We start from the raw sequence: 25,616 nt of genomic DNA on the forward strand, positions 1-25,616 counted from the left end.
AAGCCAAACCAAAGGCTGTTGCAGGACCTAGAGGTTGTTGCAAGGCCCTAGATTTTGCATGTAATATAATTATTTAACCAGTTAACATTAAGTCACTGTAAAGTTTAACTAACAGTAACATCAACACAAGCCTATAAACATTGTGTCATTTCTGTCAGAAATATGAATCTCTAGATAAGTTCAGTTTTGTCAAATTTAATGTCCTGTTGGGGCCAAGGAGGGCCATTTTCATAATCTATCATGTTCCATATGTTTTTAAGTCTTGTCCAAAATAGACTATCTCTTGGTTTCTGTAGCTCCAACAAGTTCTAACAAGTTATCTTTTACTTCAAGAAAATATGTAACATTGTACATTAAATGTATATAATCTAGAAGAAAATGACATCTTGAACAGAAGTCCATTATTGTAAGAAGTTATCAATCTAAAAGGTACAAATTGTAGTATCCAAGATTGTCCTACACGAGCATGCAGACATGTTGTACATGTGCCTGGGAACCAGCAGCACAGCAATAATTAAATTTAAAATGTGTAGAAAGACCGTAACTATAACAAAGTTAGTTTTCAGCATGTACCTGACTAGTGCACATGCATGCCAGCAATGCTTACTGTTCTTGGGCATTTTTGCTAACTATAGGATTCCAGGTACAATTTTATGAAGGAACATCTTTATTCTGATCCGAATCTTACAAATCATCCTTCTACTTCTGGTACAATCTTTATATCTGCTGCCAGTTTAAAGTCTGTCATGAATCAATGTCACGGAGAGCGTGGCTTGTGGTTCAGAGCTTGGTGCCACAGCTCGTAAATAATGTTAATTTGAGAAGTAAACATTATGAATAAACATTATGACTACACAATTACATACAGTTTTAAGTCTAAATGTTTTCTGTTACAATGAATTTGCTTCTCAAAAGAACATTTTTACGAGCATGGTGCCAGGTTCTGAATCAGACATCATGTTCACTGTGACATCAAAATTAAAATTACATTGTATCTGACTGCTGAAATCAAGAACTGGAAGGATGATTAATTTTGCAAGATCTGTTGTTCCCTAACATTTTTGTCCAAATGTCTTTGTTCATTGATTAATATTGTACACATCTGGCTATTTTCAGGAACTGTAATTTACAGTAACTGTAAGTTGTATTCAGTGTTATATGGCCTTTAAGCTACATGTATGTACTATAACATGTACATTTGTAACAAATTAAATGTACATTGTAGGCTTGTCAGCAAACTTTTCTCACTCACAAGATTAAATCAATGCAATGAAAGACCTTTACTGTACGTTTATTCTCTTACATGTACAAGCTATGCAGGTCATGTATCAAGCAAAAGTAAATTTTGACATATATCTTTAAGTTACTATATTTACATGTATGTACACAGACCAATGTGAACTACAATCATGTACTATGTACATGTTCATGTTCAGCTACAGTTACTACAGTACTGTTACAGTTACTGTACTTTTAATAGAGGCTGTACAAGCAACCTCCATTCCATAGGTCAGGCTTAAGGTTCTTTGTGATTTTGCAATCAATTGTCAGACTCACTTAGATTTGTGTAATTTATTTTTTTTTATTATTTATACTATTTACTTTCCATATGACAATTTTTGTGTGGAAAACTGCATCACAAAGCAAAATCACACAGCATCAAGTTACACATATTCAACAGCACAGTTGAGAGATGTACATATAAACAACTTCTCATTTTGTTTTTTATTATTATCATCATGCTGTCAGACACTTGATTCCAACACTACATCCTGTCCCACCAGACACAGCACAAGACAATTATTATTAATAGTAGTAATAAACGATCACTCACTCACTCACTATCCGGTTTATCGTCTGTTGTTCCGCATCATCCGAGGGTTAGACATGCTTGCACTGTAGAACTGGGGCTTGTATATACATGTAATAGCAACAGACCTTGCTCTTATTTTTTTACGCATCCCCAAATCAAGAAGAGCAAAACGGCTTGTACAATGTAAATGAAGGCTGGTTGAAAAAAGACGACGACTGTGTCTGTCTCTTGAACAGTAATCCTAACACACATCAGACCTTCTAGGTCCCCCCCATCCTGAGAGACAAGGCCAGGGACTCCATGTGTGGGAAGGACCCTCTACGGGACATGTTGATGAAGAATGATCCCAGGAAATCATTGCATTTCTTGAAGTCATCTTCAATTGTTTCCAGTGATTCAAGGCTGTGGATATACAAAATCGAGAAAGCAGTGTAAAGGACCTCAAATATTATGGAAGTGGCTTACAATATCATATTATGTCATGTATGTACATTAAATCCACTTGAAGAAAAATCAAAGCATGCAACATGTTACCAGCATTTGTCACACCTACTATGATGTTTTCTTGTCCAATAATGATTCTGATGTTGAACACTTAAAAGAAAGTCCTTAAAAATCTGGACCTCATCTTATGCTAAATGATGGAAACACATATCTCATATGCAAAACAGGAAACAACAAATTTCAAAAAAATATTTAATCATTAATCATGAATTCCATCTACATGAAGTATTGTCAATGATGTTAATTAATGTTACAATTAATAATACATCAAGATGGGATTCATTTTGGTATAGTTGTGTATTACAATTGGTAGAACTCAGTTTCCCTCATAATTTCATCAGTTTCTATGCATGTACATGCATTATGTATTTATCTACAGTATGTCAGCCATAGCTGGTGAAGAAAAGCCTATCACATGTAAAATGATATAATGTTTACCTGATATTGTGAAGACCACGGCCCCACAGGGTCTGGAAACTCACCGCCATGTTCAACATTCTCCTGACAGCCATCTTTAACAACCCGGCCTAAACATACAAGATAATAAAAGATGAGAACAGATGGGAGAAAATTCATTCAATATACTAATCTGTAAATGAAGAACAATATGCTAATGTATGAAATATTGTTTACATTAAAAGTATTGCCTTGTGTTTGATTTTACGGTTACTGTAACATTTACAGTAACTGTTATATTTCATTTCCTGTAAATCACTTTTAATTTATATTTGCGGTACTTTATTTTGCAGTTTTGCGTACCGCGAGTTTATCGTTTACCACTAACAAATAATTCACCGACTTTCATTCTTCTGCACCTGCCACAGCCGCTTATACCATATAGTTCTGCAAACGTGTCCATTTAAATTTTTCTCAGACCGCAAAATTTTGCTAGTGAGACAGTCACTATAAAGTGATTTACAGTAATACAGTTTGTGACGTTTACAATGCATAATTTTTTATACATACAAATGTAGCTGTTCCACCACAAACACCATTACACTTAGTCTACTAAAAAATCAAGAAACAATTATTGAACAAAGGGGAGGTTGTAATCACCTTCTTGTGTAACATGCACCTCTGGTACAGCTTAGTCAGGAAGGCTGTGTGTGCCTCGATCACTCGACTCAAGTCACAAGCCTCAGATAATTCCTTCTGGAACTCCAGAGTTGTTGTGTAGAGGATCTGTTGGAAGCAAGAATAATCAGTGAGGAATGGCACATGGTTCAAATGGCTGCTGACTATTTGAGTATTGATCTAGCAGGCATTTAATAGTCACTTACTATAATTATGACAGTTGATCATAATACTAGTAGTAAGACACTATTTCCTTTGTTTGGCATGCACCAGTCAATTCTGGAATTACATGTACATGACTATTCCAGATAGCTTAGGCCTAGGAAAAAATGTTGTGTTAACCTGTTTCAGTGCTGAAAAACTTAGGGTCAGTATCTTTTTAGACTTTGCCGATCTCTAATGATCCAACTTACTTGTATACAACAATACAGTTCAACAAAGTGAAACTTGCATGAGGACACATCTTTTCAATGTCAATATTGGAAAACCGATTGTAAAACGTTTCATCACTCAGGTGTCAGATCAGGGAGCTGGGAAATATACAGGGTGTAGGAAATTTATGTCCCTTGCAGGGTCCACAAAAAAAAGGACTAGGGTCGGCACCTTTTTCTAGGGTTGGTCGGGAAACAGGAAACACAACATTTTTTTTCCCTATTCCTTATTATAGATTATCAAAGATAAGGTATTACTAAGTAACTCTGACCCTGGTCATGAAGTAGCTGTGCAGAGCGTTGATGAAGTGTAGAAGTCTCAGTCTCAGGAGGTGCATCCTGTGTTCCTTCTGTCTGGCAGGGACATCCTCTGTCTCCGCTGGTCCCTCAGGAACAGTCTGAACAGCCGAGCTGCTCAGGTCTGTACAAGGTACAGTCATGTCAACAGCATGGCATGTTTGGACAGACAGCCATTGCTATCAATTGTAAATACAAATGAAAGGTAAACTGTTTTTGGCAAACAATTTTGGTAAAGATAATTACAAGTTTTAAATCTACAATCAGAAACAGTAACCTTGTTTACTACACAATATATATGGGGACCTCACAGGATAACCATTTTCGAACTTGAACCTTGTTTCAATAACTGCTACTTACCTACCAAATATCATTAAGATCCATTCACAGCTTCTCGAGTTATGTTGAACACATACGATTTCAACAAATGCATACAAAGCCCGCTGCAGTACCACTGTAAAAAGGCAGGTGGACCATTTTTTAACTTAACCTTCATTTCCACCACAGCTACTGACATACCAAATATCACAAAGATCCAGCCACAGCTTCTCAAGTTAAGACATTGACCTACATACAGAACCACACCTACAAGCCGCTCCACCAGACCCAAACCTAAAACATACCCTTCTAAAGAAGGCAATAATATAACAATGTTATAGTTTGTCTACGGTACTGACCTGCAAACTTGAGTTCATCCAGACAGTACTTTGCCCATTTGAGCTGCAGTAGGAACTGGAAGACTTGGTTGTACACATGTTGACAGGCTGAAGTGATGACAATGTCTACAGGCCAGGGAACTCGATAGCTCAGGGTCAGACCTTGTAGCTGCTGGATGGGCTGACTTTCCTCCATCTGTGTTGCCTCCACTGTCACAGATAATCTGTAATCATACATACAACGTACCTCCAATTTAGCAAGGCCTGGTGGCTGGAAATACTTTTTTTGCATACCTGCACTGGTGCAGGCTACTTTCAAAATTATCTGCACAAGACAATTTTTAACTGCACCACTCAACTCAGAATTTATGAAGTATTAATGGATCTTACTAAAACCTGTTAAGAACTATCAACTTTATGTCTTTTGTACTTCCCAGTTGGTAATGGTCAATGCAGCAAATAAAAATCTACATACACCTACACTTGTACAATATAATTCACAAAGAATGGCTACAATTCAGTAAGGCCACACTGACTTGACTTTATGGGTGACATCCTCCGAGTCTGAAGATCCCAAAACTAGTGTGGGCGGGCGAATGAAAAAAAAATACCAGCCAAAATGCTGCTTAACCACAGGAATACAAAGCTAGGATTGTGAATTTTCAGGTAGTACATAGTAACTGTTACTTTCACGACAAGCCGTAACATGCTGGCCTTTTGCGGCATTCATGCGGCACTGTACTGAGTTCTTGAGTTCCGTGGAGCTTCAGCAGCCTGGGTGTCATCCTCTGTAGTTACCGCCGGCTCCTTCTTGTCGCTAGCGAAATTGTACAATGGACTATGGAGGATGGTACCCAGGCCAGAGCCTCCTCGGAAGTGATTTTTTTAGGTAAAACAGGTAAATAAATCAATGTGCGGGCAGATGTCATCCGTGAAACTGAATTAGTATGGCCTGATACAAACCTGTCTGCGTCCTGACTGTAATGCTGCTGTATGGCACTATGCAGCTGGGAGTTTAACATGGACATCCTTACTACAAACCTGTCTGCGTCCTGACTGTAATGTTGCTGTACAGCGCTGTGCAGCTGGGAGTTTAACATGGAAACATCCTTACTACAAACCTGTCTGCGTCCTGACTGTAATGCTGCTGGAGTGCTGTGCAGCGCTGTGCAGCTGGGAGTTTAACATGGAAACATCCTTACTACAAACCTGTCAGCATCCTGACTGTAATGCTGCTGTACAGCGCTGTGCAGCTGGGAGTTCAACATGGAAACATCCTGCCACTCCTCACCACCACTCAGCTGGGCAAATAAAGGTGTGCAGAAGTTGTGCATGGCATCACCAGCCTCCATCAGGAAAAAATTCTGTAAACATAGAAAGTAGCAATGAGTTATAGATTATACATTTACTGAGTATGTTAGCAACAAATGACCATAATTCTACAGAATTTTCTGGAAAACTCTGAGTGGAAAGGGATGGTACATGATACTTCAGGGTGGGGATGGTCTTTTAGCACCAATGAAAGGGGTGGTACATGAGAGGTCAGGGGGATGGTCTTTCAGCACCAAGGAAAGGGATGGTACATGATAGTTCAGGGTGGGGATGGTCTCTCAGCACCAAGGAAAGGGATGGTACATGGTAGTTCAGGGTGGGGATGGTCTTTCAGCACCAAGAAAGGGGTGGTACATGATAGTTTAGGGTGGGGATAGTCTTTCAGCACCAAGGGAAGGGGTGGTACATAATAGTTTAGGGTGGGGATAGTCTTTCAGCACCAAGAAAGGGGTGGTACATGATAGTTAAGGATGGGGATGGTCTTTCAGCACCAAGGGAAGGGATGGTACATGATAGTTCAGGGTGGGGATGGTCTTTCAGCACCAAGAAAGGGGTGGTACATGATAGCACCAAGGAAAGGGATGGTACATGATAGTTCAGGGTGGGGATGGTCTTTCAGCACCAAGAAAGGGGTGGTACATGATAGCACCAAGGGAAGGGGCGGTACATGATAGTTCAGGGTGGGGATGGTCATTCAACACCAAGGAAAGGGATGGTACATGATAGTTCAGGGTGGGGATGGTCTTTCAGCACCAAGGAAAGAGATGGTACATGATAGTTCAGGGCAGGGATGGTCTTTCAGCACCAAGAAAGGGGTGGTACATGATAGTTTAGGGTGGGGATGGTCTTTCAGCATCAAGGAAAGGGATGGTACATGATAGTTCAGGGTGGGGATGGTCATTCAGCACCAAGAAAGGGGTGGTACATGATAGTACCAAGGAAAGGGATGGTACATGATAGTTCAGGGCGGGGATGGTCATTCAGCACCAAGAAAAGGGGTGGTACATGATAGTTTAGGGTGGGGATGGTCTTTCAGCACCAAGGAAAGGGATGGTACATGATAGTTCAGGGTGGGGATGGTCTTTCACCACCAAGAAAAGGGATGGTACATGATAGTTCAGGGTGGGGATGGTCTTTCAGCACCAAGGAAAGGGATGGCAAATGATAGTTCAGGGTGGGGATGGTCTTTCACCACCAAGAAAAGGGATGGTACATGATACTTCAGGGTGGGGATGGTCTTTCAGCACCAAGGAAAGGGATGGCAAATGATAGTTCAGGGTGGGGATGGTCTTTCAGCACCAAGAAAAGGGATGGTACATGATAGTTCAGGGTGGGGATGGTCATTTAGCACCAAGGAAAGGGATGGTACATGATAGTTCAGGGTGGGGATGGTCTTTCACCACCAAGAAAAGGGATGGTACATGATAGTTCAGGGTGGGGATAGTCTTTCAGCACCAAGGAAAGGGATGGTACATGATAGCTCAGGGTGGGGGATGATCTTTTAGCACCAAGAAAAGGGATGGTACATGATAGTTGAAAGGCATCCAATGCGTTTTCCGGGCAGCAAAGCTGGAAATATTCTTAATAAGGCAATATTTGTGATATTGACACATACTGCTTCACATTAGCACATTTAAATCAGCAATTTACACTTTGTGCATTGAAAACTGCAGAAGAAACAAGCCCCAAGAGTCCTTTATTTCCTGGGTGGTACCCTAAAACTCAGCGCAGGGCCCTTCTAGTAACTGTTTTCCGTCAGAATTTGGGGAAATTTTTGCTCCATGACGGTCAATATACACTGGGATAGTATGGTTTCAACTCAGTATGTAGATACATGACTAGAATATTGGGTCTGAAAAATCGGGTTTCCAAACCCTAAAAACTGCACTGGATGCCTTTAAGGTGGGAATATAACAGTTGGCTAGTGGGTTCTGACAGGTTTATCACATTTGTTTGATCTTACATGCATGGCCTGCAGGTAGTCTCCCAGTTGATACTCTGTTTTTAAGAGTTCCACCAGCAGTCTGCTGACAGTGTTGCACCTCTGTAAGATGTGAGGATACAGGCACCTCTGTAGGGCCAACTGGACAGGCTGGCCTCCTTCTACAGGCACTACAGGTCTGTATGTAAGGGGTCAAACATGTAGCTGTGTCAATAATAAGGCCACAACAAGTAATTTTTATGGATGACATCAGCGTGCGCATTCATTTTTGCCTGATTTAAAAAAAAACATGGAAGTTTGTCTCCCTCTGACAGTGGTCAACATGCTTAAAATGGATGTAAAATACATGTAAATATGAACTTCAAGAGAGGAGACAAGACAAGCCTCTGATTTAATGTTTTGTCTTTACTTTGATGCAGTGATGTATTACATTCCTTTTATATGTGATGTTCCCACTGAATTAAAACCATGATCTAAAACTTTATTTGTTAGTGACAAATGGATGTTGTAATAGTTGGCAGTAAACTTAGCACTAACAATATGTCAAATTTGAGCATGTAAGAATCCTGTTTTTTGGGCCTGCCTTTTTTTTTTTCATTTTTGGCACCTCCACTTCCTTAATGGCACTTATTTGTAATGAAGTAGGATTGATTCAACTTACTTTGTAAAGAAATGACCAGAAAATTTACTTCTTGTATCAACCTAATGTTACATGATTAAAGTAGAAAAGTAACATTTGCAATGCAAATGCATATTAATGTCTACCTTCACATATGGTCTGCTCAGTTAATTCTTAACTCAAACACATTCACATAATATGGTTACTGGAGTCTAAATCCCTCCTTCTATGAAATTGCAACATTATGTAACCCAACACCAGTTACATGTACAATGTACCATGGTGACAGATGTCAACAAATCAGGTCATTGGTCAGAGGTCAGTGTTTGGAGAAGAAGAAGAAACTAAGCAAAAACATATTAACTAAAATTCATACCTTCCTCCATCTAGCTCTGTTTCTGCAGACTTTAACACAATGGCCTGTACAAAGTTCTTCTGTAGCAGGCTGTCCTTCACAGCTGTGTCCAGTACTCTGTGTAACATGGTGTTAGACACCAGGTCTGTGTGTACTGGGGGTGAGGGACTCAGTCCTGGTCCTGTGTGGTCTACATCATCAGTCACATCCAGAAACACCTTCAGGGACTGTACAAACTCTTCATACAGGGGCACTGGGAACTCTGCAAGGGATAAATAAATGAAATAAATGTACTGCATGGACTTTGGGCCACAACAAGTTGATTCTGCATTTTCAATTTTTTTCAGGATGCTGAAGAAGGGTGATGCAATTTTTCTCACTCAAAATGGCTGGAAAATAATCAACAGCCCCATGCTGTTTTGATTAATTCTGGACTTCCAGTTTAATTCTGGACTAATTCCCATATCTCAGCAACCTTACATGTACAAGTTGTAGATGTGCTAAATATTATTAACTACAGGTAAAAATGATGTAAGAAATAAGTTTTTACTGTAGCAGCCACCGAGGACCCATAGGAGATTAACCCAATTCTGCAGAATTCTGGCTTAAGTTTCCAGAATTCTGACTCCAGTTCCCAGAATTCTACAGAATTCTGCAGAATTGGGCTAATCCTGCTTTGTATTTCTTAGATCATTTTTACCTATAGTATATCATATTAGCCAATCTAGATGTAACATTGCTGAGATACATGTATGGGAATAAGTTCTGAATCAAACTGGCAGTCCGGATTTAAACTGAAGGCTGTAAACTTACTCCGTAATTTATGTAGTAGAGTTTGAATATTGTTTACATGCCGAAGTCTTTGCATCAACATCTCAGGAAGCGAAATAATACATAGTTTACTGTCTTTAGGAAAACAGTCTAAACATAGTTGTTCACAACATGGTAAAGTTGAATCCTCAGAAATAGTGCAAAACAACATCTCATTGACCACTGACCGACTCTCCCGCCCATCTTGCCCAGTGCCTTGAGTAGTTCCATGGACTTCCCTGCCAGAATGATCTCCTTAAACACTGACTTCAGGAACACTGGGATGTACTCTTCTTCATGCTGCTCTCTGGCCATGGGCGGGAACAATTGGGTGGGAAACCCTTAGTATGGGATTAACCAATTACACTTAGTCTAGTAGAGGGATAAAACTCTGAGTACTCTAGCAGACAATTGAGAAAACAGCAGATCTCTTTGGATTAGGCATTGTTCTCCCAAATTCTGTTCTCCCAGATCTCTTGCAGTCTCTTACAAGTCTCTTTTTATGGGTTCACCACACCACGAAGTGGTGGTGAACCCATATTGCTTTTTCTGATGTTTCTTCTCCTCCTCCTTCTTCTCCTGCCATTTTTTAAATGGATTCAGCTTCTTCATTTTAGGGCCTAAGGTCCTGAAATTTGGTATGGAGGTACAGTGGGCAAATACCCCTAGGCGTTTTTAAATTTTTGTGATACAGGCTTTTAGAATGGTTTTATTTGAGTTTTTTGCCTGTGTTATATCAAATGTATTACTGTGTTAGTGTGCCGTGTTTACCATGAGTCATCACAATGGAATGCAGGGCATCAACCAATAGGCATGCAGCTTTCCTCTATACTTCTTGCTGATTGGCTGTTGGGATTTAACTTGATTAACACCTGCACAGAGCATTTCCACCTGCACAGAGCATTTCTTGCTGATTGGCTGTTGGGATTTAACTTGATTAACACCTGCACAGAGCATTTCCATACTGACAGTATGTCTTTATTCAAGTGTTTTGGTAGGTATTTCAAGCTTTTCTGCTCCAGCATTGGAATGCGGGGCATGAACGTTTTTTTATTCATTTTGAAAATCAACAGTTTGCATAATTATGCAATTAAAAATCCTAACCAATAAAGTAGGGAATAGCTATCCAACTGTTGTTTTAGTTGTATGTTACTTCATATTATAGTTATATCAATGTAAATCATTGTTTTCCCTTGTGTTTCTCATTCTTTCCCTGCCATGTCGTAAAATGTGGTGAACCCATCGCTGTATTTGCTCCAAAGCAAATATTGGCCTTTCTAGTTTGAAACTGTTTTCTTACATAATTTTCCATTGTTTGAAAAGTCTCTTTCAAAATCACCTGAAAACACGGCTGTCACGTTGTTGTTTTTATGTCATTGTTAGGGTTCGACGCTAATCCCCATTTAATTATCTATTGTTCAAAACAATAATTATTGATGGTATCTGAGGGGGTCCAACCTTAGGTGTCATGAAGGAATCTACAGCAGTTCTCTTTGGAGTCTCTTCTAATGGGGACAGATCTCTTTCAGCTCTCTTTTAGTCTTGTCTTTTGTGATGAGATCTCAATTGTCCTCTAGAGTATACTCAAAGAGATATATCCCTCTACTAGTGATTAGTGATACACATATACAAGAATGCATTTTAGAAAGGCTGCATGTAACACAACATCATACAACAAGAACTCATTGTGACACAGTACATGACCATGCAGGGCTCCAAATTCATGTTTGGGAATAGGTGCACTGAATACGATAAAAATGAAGAGGCGAACCTGAGACCAACAAATTAAATTGGTGTGGCCTAAGGTGGAGATATTCACCTTCCTTCTGTGCCTGTCTCCCTGTCAGGTAAGTTATCCTCCTTCAGGGACCCTCCAGGACCTGACATGTCCTGCTGTACAGGTGTACAGGACACACGGAACGCTGCCTCCCAGAAGTCTTCATGTAAAACATCTACATCTCCATTTCTGGCAAAATATAGATATCAAAAACATTCTAAAAAGCAATGCCATGCTTTATCATAAGACTTTATAAACATTAATGAGTAAGTTTCTATTTTATTGCATTTGGTAAATGACAAGAATTGCAAACTACTTGTCTTGTGTTATTTGGAAGTTACAATGTACTTACTAGTGCATAAAAATGCTGTAAGTTTAAACTGTAATTTCCAACACAAGAAATGGGAGATACCCCTGCATTTTCGACTGTACAACTCCAGTAATGTCAAGGAAGGCACAGAGGATTAAAGAGGCCATCTACATCCGGGCACTACAACATTCCCTAAAAAAAAATGGGGGGTGCCACAGACTTTCTGTAAATGCACTGCTCACCGAGTCATGTTTGTGATCTGCATAACAAAATTAGACATCACGGAAGCGATGGATTGTTCATTCCTTGACAAAGACTAGAGTAGTACTGTCCAAAATTTGGTTAAGCCCAATTTCTTGTGTTGAAAATTTAAACTTATGGCATAAATAAGAATTGAGCAGAATAATTCTGACAGACTGTTGTACCTCTGTATGATGAACTCCCTGGCAGGGTCGATGAGGTTACCTTTGTTGACCCATCCATCAATCATCTCTAAGTACGGACGTAATGTGTGGATCCAGAGGGGCAACAACAACTGTAGCTGGACAGATACACAACAAGAAACATGCTTATACATGTTGGTAACGTTCTAATTTCCCACATTTTAAGAGGCAAATCACGTGGTCAAAGAAAAGCGCTGTTCCCAAAAATCTGCCTGTCAAAACATGAAAAATTAAAAATTAATATTGGAAATATTGGTTAATTGTCACATGTTGTTGTTTAAGCCCTGGTCACAACCCGCCGTACATGCTTTTTGTCCGTACGTTTTTTGTGAGGCTACGTCTGCTACGTTTTTCTGAAAACATGGGGAAGGAGTGGCATCGACGCACGTCACTCGCATGGTTGTGCAAGGTGTAAGAGTGTGGTCTGCACGCCACATCTGGCCGTGAGCGGTTGCGTGCATCGTATGTTGCGCAAGTGGTGAGTTGTACGTGATTACAACGTACGATCTCTGTGCGATTGCAACTTAATCGTAAGGAGGCGGTACTCACACGTGCGTCTTATGTACGGTACGTACGGGGCACGCGTGTCGCCCATACGCACGGGTGGTGAATCCGCAGACCGCACACAGAAAAAGTTTTACATGCACTTAAATAATTATATAAAGTTCTTCAGCGTGTCTGCGGGCTCCCAAATCCGTAGGATTCCGTATGGAGGTGGTACTCATTACGCACGGATGCCCTACGTTTGCCCACGTTTTTTCACGTAGACAGCACGCAGAAGCATGTACGGCGGGTTGTGACCAGGGCTTTACTTCTCACAGGAACATATTTTTTCTCTTTTATTAATTCCTTACCCATGCATACAAACAATTTCGACACACAAAACATACATGAGTATATTCTGTGGAATGACTCTACATATGTTGAATGGCATGTACCTTTGTGTTTGCAGCATCTCCCAGAGTGTTGAAGTGTAGAATGTTCTGGTACAGAACTGACAGCAGTCTGGAGGCCTTCAGGACATCAGTGGTCTTGTCTGTGGAGGGAGTGACCACACCCAGCTGGTACACTGCATACATCATCTCTAACTGTGTGGGAGCAAATACAGCATATTTCACTCCATCTTCCTCCCAATTCTAAAATGGTCACTGTTCCAAATAATATCAACCTTTTGCATCCAGTACCAAGTGTTTCTCAATATCCCCAGAGATGTCCACAATATATAAAATATTACATAGTATTACTGAAATGTGGTAGAAAGTTTTTTTGTTCTGCAATATCAAAAAAATTATACTTTCTACACACTTAAAAGTCCAGATCTAAACCCATGACACATACAAAATTGCATATATATTGGCAAACATTTTAGTCATGCAATTTGAAAAATACATGCAAGATTACTTGACAAATTGTCTAAATTCAAGGCTGTTCAACTATATGTAACTCATCTATGATATACCTTGAATGTATATCATAGATGAGTCACATATAGTTGAACAGCCTTGAATTTTGGGAAATTACATGTTTGTTGGACTTTTCAACTGAGATTTTATGTCTAGAATTTTGCAGCACACATACATGTAGTGTTCATGTCTACATGATGTATGTAGATCATGTTGCAGTACTCACTTCTTCAAACTGCTGTTGGAGTGTCTCCATCATGGTGGACAAGGTAACCAGCTCATCTGTGGAGAATACCAAGTTGAACATGTCCTGATTAACTCACTAAAAGATTAGAAACTGTTTGAAAATCAAAGATTGACATTTTGACATGCTACCAACAAGACAATAATTGTTAATGGACTCCAAACCATACTTTTTTGCACGAGAGATTGAAGAGGCCATCTACATGAAGACATGTACATCTGGACACTATGTAACCTTCCCTCAATAAAGACGGGGGTGTCACAGACTTTCTGCTCACCGAGTCACTAATGTGTTATCTGCATAACGTGACATCACAGAAGCAGTGGATTTCACTTCACTTCACTTTATTTATTTATACTGTTATACAGGAAATTGCGCTCAGGTCATTTGACCTGCTTTTCAGACAATCCTGTTTTTTAAAAACAACGCAATACATTCACAAATCACAATAACAACAGTAACAATATACAGTTATTCTGGCGGATGCAATTTACATATCATGCATCTTTGTTAAGTGATGCTTGTTCATTCCAAAATTAAGACCGGAGTTGTACAGTCGAAAATCTGAGTAACTATACAATTTATTACTAAGTCCAATTTCTTGTGTTGGAAATTACAGTTTAAACTTACGGCATAATGACATCTACCAACAGATGAACTTTCTGTATTCATTTATAAGATCTTACCTGTAATAGCTAAACTCTGTACTCTTGTTACCTGGACGACACCCATGTTTTGTGATGTAATTTTTATTTTATGTCTAGTGGTGACGTGAATATTATGTATTCGCTTGAGTGCGTTACCACTACATGTATATATAATTGCATTTTTGCATGTTGCAATAAAAAAAAAGATTAACTTTCAAGGCAAGACAATTCCCTGGATCTGTCCCTGAGCAAAAAATGTCCCAAAACGTCAGCCCCATAATTCTACATCAAGAAACAAACCTTGTGAAACCAGTCTTCTCTCCAGAGTAGCCAGGTTCCTGTTGAAGTCTTGCAGACATGTGAGTAGTGCTGATGTGAAGGCCTGGTGTGTACGGCTCACTGGAGCACTGGTCTCACCACAGAACGATCGTGTGATCACACTGTCTATCATGTGATGTAGGGCGTGTGTGATGTTACCATAGCAGGCTATCTTCTGTAGTATACTCTGTAAGGCGTCCTGCAAAATAAGAAAACTAGAGTTCCACGACCACATACCTTCGCCAAATGATGTTAATTTTTATGACTAAAGGGGCCCAATCTTATGTCACTTCTTCCCCAGCACAAGAGCTACCTACCATCCAAATTTCGTCACCCCAGCATGTCTAGATCATGAGATATCAAAACCGGATGTTCAGCTGCAGTACCATAACAAGCCGCTAGGGGGTCCAAAATCTAATCATTTCCAGGTCTCATCAAGACCTACCCACCTACCAAATATCAAGTCAATCTATTTAAACCTTCTCAAGTTATCGTGTTTACAGACACACACACACACACACACACACACACACACACACACACACACACAAACGCCCCTGAAAACATAACCTTCTTGGCGAAGGTAATTAACAGTACAGTTACTGTGCTGTGCTGTACATGTACACTACACAATGTATACAAAGTTTTGTTTCTTGCCTGCCAGCTTTCCATGCTCATCCAAACGTTCCTTAAATCAAAAAGCAGTTACTTAAGCAACAGTTACTGGATATGATTTTGGAAATGGTCACTGACAGATGTTTCAGCTAGTATCAACTAGCTTTCGTCAGTGACTGAAAGACCAGAGGAGAAATGCAGGTTTATAAGCACAAACTATGGACTAATATGCAAATAAGTGAAGACAATTTTTGGGAAGTCCAAAAAGAAAACAAAAGTTAGACAAGTCAAGACAAGATGATGCAAAAATCCAGTGCTTGTCGAATGAGTAACTGCTTTTTGGCGTATCTTATTACCTGGATGTCTAACCTTCATCGACGTACACATCTACATGTAGACTAAAACAAATACATTGTACATCTTTTGTGAAACATAGTAAGTGTAGTGGGAAAGTGAAAAAAGCAATGATGAGGTCTGTGATTTGGCTCATATCTAGCTGTAAAAAGTGGTGACAGCATTTTAACTTTTAATAGCTTAAATAGAGGCTGGGTAAAAACTCAACTGGAAATCCCACTGTGCTGGTTGAAAACATTTTCTTGCTTGTTTTAGCTGTGACTTGGTTGGAGAAATGCTTTAAGAAAATATGATGGTAGCTACTCGTAGCTTAGATTTAGATTTTCATAATTAATGACTGTAATTCATTAGGCTTGCTTCTAGCTCCAGTTAGAAAGGCATGTAGAGTTTGTATCATGAATTTGTTCTTGTTGAACTTAGTGGGGAACCTTAACCAAATTACGTGGATAGGACAATTATATTTTTCTGAGGGTGCGCCTAGATTTTTGCTGGTGCGCCCAATTGTTTTGGGTTGGGAGCACAGTGCTCCTAGGTCCAAAAGTTAGTCTGGAGCCCAGGTAGTGAGTGTAATGACATAACTTGGTGTACTTACAGGAGTGATGTGGGACACCTTGATGTTGTTGATGAGAAGGAGTTTCTGCTCCCTGTACTTGTAGAGAAAAGACTGCTGACAGCCCCCCAACACCCACACACTCTCCCTGGCAGCCTGGGTCTCAGTCAGACCTGTCCTGTCTGCAGGTTTGTAGAACGGATCACTGCTGTACTGATGCAGCTCCCTGTGGACAGGCAGCAAGTCAACTAACAACTAGAGAAGTACTTATCATGTAAGTTCATCTGTGTTGGTAGTTACATGTTTAGAGTTAAAACCAACACAAAAAAGTTTTCTTAACTAGAGACACTGTAAGGATTTTGGACACTGAACAAGACTATTTCCTGAGAGGGGTGAAGGAGGCCATATACATCAGGGCCCATCACCCTACATTGAACCGCGACGGGGGCCGACATCGTCTACCAGATACCTTTGACCCAGTGTTGACGTGACGTCACACTTCAACACTGAAAGTGCCATGTGACAAGCCTCACTGGGTCAGTCTACTGAGGAATGCCCCCCCCCCCAAATCATGCCCACTTGGCTTGCACCACTGTATACGGCAGATGCTTTTTCATTTTAGGTATTAATGGCTATTACTAGTATCAGTTAACTAAAGGCTGTTAGAAATATTGTCAAAGGCTTATGTATGTAACATTACTTAATTTGAGGAAAGTAGTAACTTATAGTTGGGCCGCAACCTGAGATTCTGATGGGCAACTAATGGAGATCCTAAACAAACTAGAGAGGCCGACATTTGCTTGGGAGCAAATACAGCATATTTCAGTCCATCTCCCTCCCACGCAAAAGTGGACTATTCCAAACTGGCAAAGATTCTCAAATAAATGAGTTATATAGTAGCCATGTAATTGAGAACTGAAAGATGCAAGAACAAGCACATTGAATCTCGAAAGCTTTACTAATCTTCTTACAGGTATGCAAATACTAACAATGATGAGATTTGATACATTTTGAAGGTCTTAGGCACATGAAGTTGAATGTGTGGGTCATTACGCACGACTTACGTACAATGTGACCTCAGGTAACCCGCAATGGAACACGTGTTCCATGGCCAAGGGCAGATGGAATGTGCCATTCTTTAGATAGAACATGGAACGGGTATAGCACTTTTGGCCCTTTTTTTGCTGAAAATAGCCATTAAAGTCCCCCAAATGAGTCATTTGGAAGTGGTGTATGCCAAATATGTGACTGTTGTTCTGTAGACACATGCTCAAGGTACCCTTATACCGAATTTCAGATCATTTGGTTGTAAAACCAGGGCTCAGGATCCAAAAATCCATTTTTTGGCGAAAAATGCCCCAAAAAACCTCCATAAAAATTTTTCAAAGGCATGTATCAAAAAAATGAAAAAAACGCCTGGGGGTATTGGCGCACTCTACCTCCATGCCAAATTTCAAGTCATTTGGCTGAATGATGGCGGAGTTGAATCCCTCTGACTGTCTGGCAGGAGGAGGAGAAGGAGAAGGAGGAGAAGAAGAAACATCAGAGAACACAATATATTTCATCCATACCATGGTATGGACTGAAATATAACAAACAAACAAACAGAAGCGATGCCCTACCAGACGTTAGTGAGGTTGGCAGCGTGATGAGTGTTTGTCAGCTCCATGGTTTGAGGTCGTTCACCCCAGTACTGCACCATAACGTTGTTCTTCAACCAATCAGCTTTCGGCAACCAGCTTTGGTCTGTGCACTGACATATAAAAAAAGCTTATAGAACATCTATTAGAAATACATGACATTGTACAGTGTACATTGTATATTGTATATACCAACAGATTTTTTTTTTCACTACGCCACACCAATTCAATTTCTTGGTTAACGGATTTGCCCGATTCATGTTTTTCTGATTTGCAAAATAAAATCGGAATCAACTGCAAAATGCTCATATTTTACCCTGAACAGTTGAAAACAGTCCTTTTCTTCCTAGTTGTTACAGTTATTCCATCTTTCAATGCAATCATGGTATTATTTAAAATTTTCAAATTCAAAATTGTTAAAATTTTGAACCAGCCTGGTGTGTTGACTTCATGGCTCCTCTCATACCATTTTGGGCCATAATAGGATGCCTAGGCCTGTTTTTATTTTTATTTTTATTTGCCCGCCCGCTCCATTATTTTTCTAGAAAAATCCGTTAACCAAGAAATTAAATTGGTGTGGCCTTGGTGTTGATGTGCTAAAATGGTAACATGAATAAGGATTAACTTTTTCTATCCTAACTACCTGCACAAAGTCCCTTCTGACCGTGTCCAGCTGCTGACTGTTGGACAGGGAACCTGGTGAGTCATCGTCAGAACTGGTCCTACTGTCATCATCATCATCATCATCATCAGACCAGGGCTGCAGGCAATGATAAAAATGTAATACAAGAAACCAGTCAGGGCTCTAGCCAGCTCCAATTTTTTTCCGCCAGACCAGATTTTTAAGCCTTCAAAAACACAATTTCCCGGATTTTGAGAGGCAAATCATGGGGTTGAGAGTCCTTAATTCAAATGTTTGCATATTTTGACCGAAGATTTTGTTGATTTTGTTCGTTAAGGTTGATGGATTGGCTTGAAAACTTTTTCCACCACACTGATCAAATTTCCGGTAATTGACGGAAAAACAGGTGCTGGCTTGAGCCCTGCAATATACATACATTATATCATGCAGGACGTACTACACGTATCATACAGTTATATACTATACAGTATCATATACAATACAGTTCCACTGGTAGAGTAACAGCCCTCTTTCCCAAACTTGCTATATACATAATCATGGGGATTACATTAAATGCAAAATTTTTCAGAAGAGCATGAAAAAATCTTACTAGTTAAGTATTCAGTTGGAGAACAGTTTAATTCATCATGTAATTTACCAACTGAGATGAACTTTCATCATGTCATGTATACAATCATCATGTTTGTCAATGGTTTCATAAAAATTAGACTTTTACAAAATCGGCTCATCAAATTATATTTACTAGAATCATATTTACTTACTGGTGTTTCAGGAAATGGTCCTGTATCTATGTCTATTCCCTCCATCAAGTAGCTAGGCCAATCAAATAAATCTGGTTCTTCTGTAAATACATGAAGAAACAAGCCCAATGTGAATTAAGTCTTAAGACCACACCAATTTAATTTGTTGGTTCTCGGATTTGCCTCATTTTTTTTCTGATTTGCAAAAGAAAAAAAGATTCTGGGTCTGAATCAGCTCAAAAGTGCTTATATTTTGCCCCAAACCATTGAGGAAAGTCCTTTTCTTCCTAATTGTTACAGTTTTTCCATCTATCAATGCAGTGGTTTGATTAAAAGTTCAAAATTCATTGTTTAAATATTAATCCAGCCTTTTATGTTGAGGTCATGGCTCCTATCATTGCATTTGGGGCTATAATACTAGGATGCCTAGACCTGGTTTTTTTTCGCCCTGTCGCTGATAACCAACAAATTAAATTGGTGTGGCCTAAACTAACATTTGCAAAGTGAATGCATAATGTTTACCTTCAATGGTCTGGCCTAACAAACTACTGCTCTAATTGTTCTTACTCAAACGCATCCATAATGTAATGGTAACACAACCATGTATATATGTAGCCCCTCCAACTTTCTCCTGCAACTTGCAACATAATGTAATCCAACACCAAAGTGTCTGCTACCAGTTACCATGGTGACAGACATACATGTATGGTCCAGGTCATTGACATGATGTGTTTGGAGAAAAAGAAACAGGGCAAAAGCAATATGTCCTTCTGCAAAAGTAAACATAAAAGGAAAATATATATCTAGATTGTCAGATAACGTACCATTTGAAAGTTATAATCTGTAATTTTACATGACCTGGGTTCTTTTCTAAAAATTATCTGTCTACTTAAAGGCATCCAATGCAATTTCAGGGTGGTAAACTAGATTTTCGAGGTCAATTTTCTGGTCCTTCTTTCAATCCCATAGCAAAAATGTGATGTCACTGACAAAAAATGGTCGCTTGTTTTATATCATAATGCTATTTTCTTTAATTTTAAGCAGTAAAATATAAAGAGGCATCTCATGTACATGTATTTCATACTATATCAAAGTTCAAATGCTTCAAATACAAAATGATGAGAAGAAAAATGTGCTAAGAAATGGCACTTAATGCTAATATCAGACAGATTTCCTCAATGACATCTAGAATATTTTTGTTTTACCATCTTGAAATTGCATTGGATGCCTTTAATATTTATATGATGACATGTATACATGCTGTACCTTGTGGGTGGGCTGAGACTGGCTGTTGATAGTCCAGACTGGTGGGTGTCTCAGATAGAGACAACAGCAAGGACAACACAGAGTAGTGGGTGTCACTCTGAATCAAGGACAAAATACAAAATCAACTATTATAATAGCATTCCACCATCTCTTAGTATTACCAGGATTTCAGTAACTTAACAGAATAGAAGGCCACACCAATTTAATTTCTTGGTTAACGGATTCGCCCGCTTCATTTTTTTTCTGATTTGCAAAAAAATGTAAATTTGTAAATTCTGAATCAACTGCAAAATGCTCATATTTTGCCCTGAACAGTTGAAAACAGTCCTTTTCTTCCTAGTTGTTACAACTGTTATTTCATCTTTCAATGCAGACATTAAAAGTTCAAAATTCATTGTTTAAATTTTGAACCAGGCTGGTGTGTTGACTTCATACCATTTTGGGCCATAGTAGGATGACTAGGCCTGTTTTTGTTTTTTTTTCACCCGCCCGCTTCATTATTTTTCTAGAAAAATCTGTTAACCAAGAAATTAAATTGGTGTGGCCTAATGACCAATAATTCAAAATTACACAATGTAACCATTAGTCTATTTTAAGTATGGGTGTCAATAGGATGAAAGCCAGAGATCAAAGTCCCTTGTGGCCAAACAAAATAGAAAACAAGGATCCAAAACTTCAAAAGAGCCATGTTGTTAAAAAAACAAATCGTCAATATTATAGTCACTTGAAATTAGTTTTAATCATGATGACTGAGAAACTGAGTTTGTACAGCATTTTTGGAGACTCTCCGGCAAGCTTCCCAATTGCCCACCTCGGGCATCTCTATGTTTTATTTTTGTCTTTCTGTGCTTTTTCCAGAGCTGACATCATGGGGTGACATACATTGTAAGCTCAGGAAAAATACAGAAAAAAATTAAGGTAGAGATGCAAATAGTCTGCCAGGACTGGCTTGTGCTGACTTTTCAAAGACAGGGCATTGAAATTTCAAATGTAACAGGAGAACCGTGTCTATTTGTTGCAAATGTGTATGTTAGGCCACACCAATTTAATTGTTGCTTCTCGGATCGCCCTGTCCATTTTTTTCTGATTTGAAATACTCAATGAAAGACATATTTTGGCCCTAACAGTTAAAGAAAGTCCTTTTCTTCCTAGTTCTTAAAGTTTTTCAATGAAACAATGCAATTTTGTTTCATTAAAAGTTCAAAATCTATTGTTTTGATTATAAACCAGCCTGGTATGTTCACTTCATGGCTCATATTGCAACATTTCCGGCCTTGTTGAATTGGCCTGTTTTTTGTTTTTTTTCTCCTGTCGCTTCATATTTTTTCTGAAAAAATCCAAGAAACAACAAATTAAATTGGCGTGGCCTTAGCTGGCAATACTAGTTATGTCAGCTACCATCACTCAGATAAGGTTGTATTTTGGTGTCATGAGCACTTGAAAAGACAAGTATTATACTGTTCCAGTGCTAACCTTACTACATGGTTTCTCCTGGGTGATGGGCAGATCCAGTAGCTTCAACACTAGACTCTGCAGTATGTCAGCAGTGTCTGCCTTGGAGTGAACTATGTACTTGTCACACAAGCTGGAAATTCAAAGAAAACAATTAATACAAAATTTACGTGTACCATGGCAATGGGCTTACACTGAATAAATATAATTCCACCTATATGTACATGTACATCTATGAGAAATGTACACTGCCACATTTATAAATTACTCATCAAGAATCTCGAACTGAAACTCTTTGCATTGGTTGGTTGCTTTTGTATGTTGCTATGTATGACGTACCTGCATAGCAATTCTGACTTAAGAACCATGCCTAAATTTGTGTAGTATGCTTTTAGTTACAATATAAGTAGTATGATTTTAGTTACAATATAATCTTCATAGTTTTTATGGAAAGTAATGTGGTAACAAAAGACAGACTAAAAATGTCCAGATTATGCATTGATCCACAAAAATAACTACTAGTAATTAACTATCAACCACTATGGTAAGTACCTAACTATAACACCAGCTCAGAAAGAAACATTTATGCCTTCAAGTACCCAAGTTATTAACCATGGATTCAGGTGTTCAAAAATGCATTATTTCCTAGAACTATTGCAGAGTGGAACTCGCTGTCACCAAGTACAGAAGGGGCATTATCATTAGATAGCTTTTAAAAACAATGTTTAGAGTTAGATGTTCAAGGGTTAGGTGTAACAGGTCATTCAGTGTAATGTAGCCAGCTGCTGCCGCACCACGTGCCTGTGAAGATGGTGCGTTACGCTGAAGGGCAGTTATAACAGCTATACACACAGATACAGAAGCTGTCCTGGAACACTCACACTTACCCATCTATAATCCTATGAACCTTATGGCTGTCCACATCCAGATATCTATGAAATCTGAAAGAAGGAAACCAAGAAATAATTCATTGTGTAGCACCAACATTCATGTGCACAGTGCATGTATACTCCAGCCAGCCTACCCACCCCCATATGATGTTTTCAAAGTCTAGTCGTCTATGGTGGTAGAATAAGTTACAAAATATGAAATGAAACAACTGATAATTAGATCTGATGTTTTAGATAAGGTACCTTTGATCAGTGATTGAGAATCAACAAGTTTGTTTGCTTGTCTGACTTATGGTACCATTCTGGCTAAGTTAACAAAGTGTGCTTGCTATCATGGTCTAAGTATGGGGGACTATAATTTTTGTAAAAAAAAATTGAACTTTTTATAGCACAAAAAATCTATACAAAATGTCTGTTGTCTACCAATATACACAAACTTTAAAATATACATGCACAATTTACAAATTTACGTATAAATATCTTCAAAACTAATAAAATGTTGTTTCAATAATTCTGATGCATAAAACATACCTTAAAGGACCAGGTATGATATAATCTACATCATACTCACCTGAAGTTTGATGTGACAAATTCCAGACAGGTGCTGAAGTGCTCATCTCCTTCCTTTAGAAAGAAACAAGATTAAAGATTGAAATTTGGTTTATCATGCCTTCATATAGTTCGTTGTTACATTGTTAATTATATTGTATCATGTATCATTGGACAGCATGTAATTTACCTTTATAATACTAGAACACTATTTGTTAAAGATGTTTTGCATGTGCATGCTAGTAAGGCCACACCAACATCGATTCTTCGGTTCTCGGATTCACCTGCTTCATTTTTAAATCCAAAAAAAAAATATTCAGATTCTACATCAAGAAGTTGAAGAAAACATCCTAGTTGTTACACTCAATTTACCGTTTATCCATCTATTGCTTCATTGCTTTGTTACGAAAGTTAAGATTCATTGCTTTCAATTCAAAACAAGAAGCCATAGGCGACAATTCTCCGTGAAGTATTATATATTGCAACAAAAGAAGTAGCCATTGGCGACAATTCTCTGTGAAGTGTGATAAATCGAACAAAGAAAAATTGTTTAAACGCGCGTCGGCTCAGTCATCTTAAGACGCAACAACCAATCAGAGATGCGAGATGCCTACACGTGACGCGGGAAGGGCGCGCGATGCCCGAAATATTTTTGCGTCAATATTCAGCGCCGTGATTCAAGAGATTAATACCCGGAAACAATTTTTTTCTTGTTTTGAACGCATTAACATGCATTTACGCTAATCTAGTATGATTCAGGGTTACTTTTTTTTTAACCTGCCATGGCCAGATTATCTAAAGATGTGTGTATTGTGTGTACAATCTATAGAAAGAGAAATGTACATCAGGTCCGATCATCCGATTTTCACGTTTCGGTTTTTTGGACTCGGTTCATGAACGTATTTTGGTTTGGCTCCTGGAATGTAGCAAAAAAATGACTCCCGGGACTGTCTACAGGGAACACTCGCACATTCGCGGTGTATCAGGACAGCGCGACTGGTCGTCATTAGCGCAGTAACAGTTGCATAAACGGACGAAACCATTTCAAAGAAATGGGGATGTTTCGAAAATAAGCATTTACTCCAATATCAAAACAGCTACGGTAAAAATAAAAAGACGTGCATCATCCCGGACATAATGCAACACCACATGCGAAATTACACAGAAATGCGACGTACGGAAGAATGCGTTTTGGCTGCGAACATCTTCCAAAAAACTTGGCATCTCTTAACCATGGGCAAAAACATCTGGAACCACTTATAAAAACCACCCCGTATCTGCATGAACTTTTTTGAACCCCACTGCTATTCCAAACAACGCGTTTTTCTGGACCATTCCAATTCGCCTCGTAATTGTAGGGGTGCGTCTGCGATATTACATTGACCGCGAAAGCAGCAACGGCAAAAATACACATTCGTGCATCAACACGGGCATGCCCGCGGACGGCGTATAAAATTGCGTGCCGATTACACAAAGAGAACCCAGTGTTTTGACTGCGAACATGAAAAATCAGCCGATTACAACACTCCGTCCGGAGGTCCTGACCTCCTTCACGGAGTAATTATATCTGATTTTCTTTTGGGGTCCGCGCGGACCCCAGCTGGCTTTCGATCATAATGGATACACTGGCGTTCTTATACATTACTTTATTTCCGTTTTTATATGTTTTTATGCACTCATCGTATGTCTACCAAGTTTTCAGAGAATGGTGTAGTAATAGAATTAAATTTTAATAACTTTGGTGTAATTATGACGTCATATGACGTCAGAGCTAATAATATAGTCCGCCATATTGGATTTTGACCAATGACGTCATCAAATTAGCATATTCTGTGCATATTAAAATATTTAAACTTATATTTAATTATGTAAGATGTTATTAATGTTGGAAAATTAGTGTAATTTAATATAAAACTCAGAAAATTTTTATGTTTAAACCAAA

General features: G+C 38.9%; 1 protein-coding gene across 1 annotated transcript in view; it reads right to left on the bottom strand.

Moving 5' to 3' along the window:
• Positions 1–1,853: 1,853 nt before the first annotated feature.
• LOC109465047 (gamma-tubulin complex component 5-like) overlaps positions 1,854–25,616 on the bottom strand; it is a 24,200-nt gene continuing 437 nt past the window's right edge. The window contains exons 2-22 of the mRNA XM_019762190.1: positions 23,697–23,749; positions 23,123–23,176; positions 22,257–22,368; positions 20,784–20,880; positions 19,539–19,618; positions 18,778–18,894; positions 18,117–18,247; positions 16,537–16,720; positions 14,958–15,174; positions 13,993–14,048; positions 13,302–13,451; positions 12,346–12,461; positions 11,653–11,799; positions 10,022–10,140; positions 9,045–9,285; positions 8,071–8,227; positions 6,001–6,139; positions 4,095–4,243; positions 3,374–3,499; positions 2,756–2,844; positions 1,854–2,215 (exon numbers count right to left, since the gene is read on the bottom strand). Of these exons, the coding sequence (XP_019617749.1) occupies positions 2,074–2,215; positions 2,756–2,844; positions 3,374–3,499; positions 4,095–4,243; positions 6,001–6,139; positions 8,071–8,227; positions 9,045–9,285; positions 10,022–10,140; positions 11,653–11,799; positions 12,346–12,461; positions 13,302–13,451; positions 13,993–14,048; positions 14,958–15,174; positions 16,537–16,720; positions 18,117–18,247; positions 18,778–18,894; positions 19,539–19,618; positions 20,784–20,880; positions 22,257–22,368; positions 23,123–23,176; positions 23,697–23,749 (2,676 nt within the window). The 3' untranslated portion in view covers positions 1,854–2,073. The remainder of the gene's footprint in view (positions 2,216–2,755; positions 2,845–3,373; positions 3,500–4,094; positions 4,244–6,000; positions 6,140–8,070; positions 8,228–9,044; positions 9,286–10,021; positions 10,141–11,652; positions 11,800–12,345; positions 12,462–13,301; positions 13,452–13,992; positions 14,049–14,957; positions 15,175–16,536; positions 16,721–18,116; positions 18,248–18,777; positions 18,895–19,538; positions 19,619–20,783; positions 20,881–22,256; positions 22,369–23,122; positions 23,177–23,696; positions 23,750–25,616) is intronic.

The sequence above is a fragment of the Branchiostoma belcheri genome, unplaced genomic scaffold, assembly GCF_001625305.1.
Source record: "Branchiostoma belcheri isolate BF01 breed outbred unplaced genomic scaffold, Haploidv18h27 scaffold146, whole genome shotgun sequence".
Lineage (NCBI taxonomy): Eukaryota > Metazoa > Chordata > Leptocardii > Amphioxiformes > Branchiostomatidae > Branchiostoma > Branchiostoma belcheri.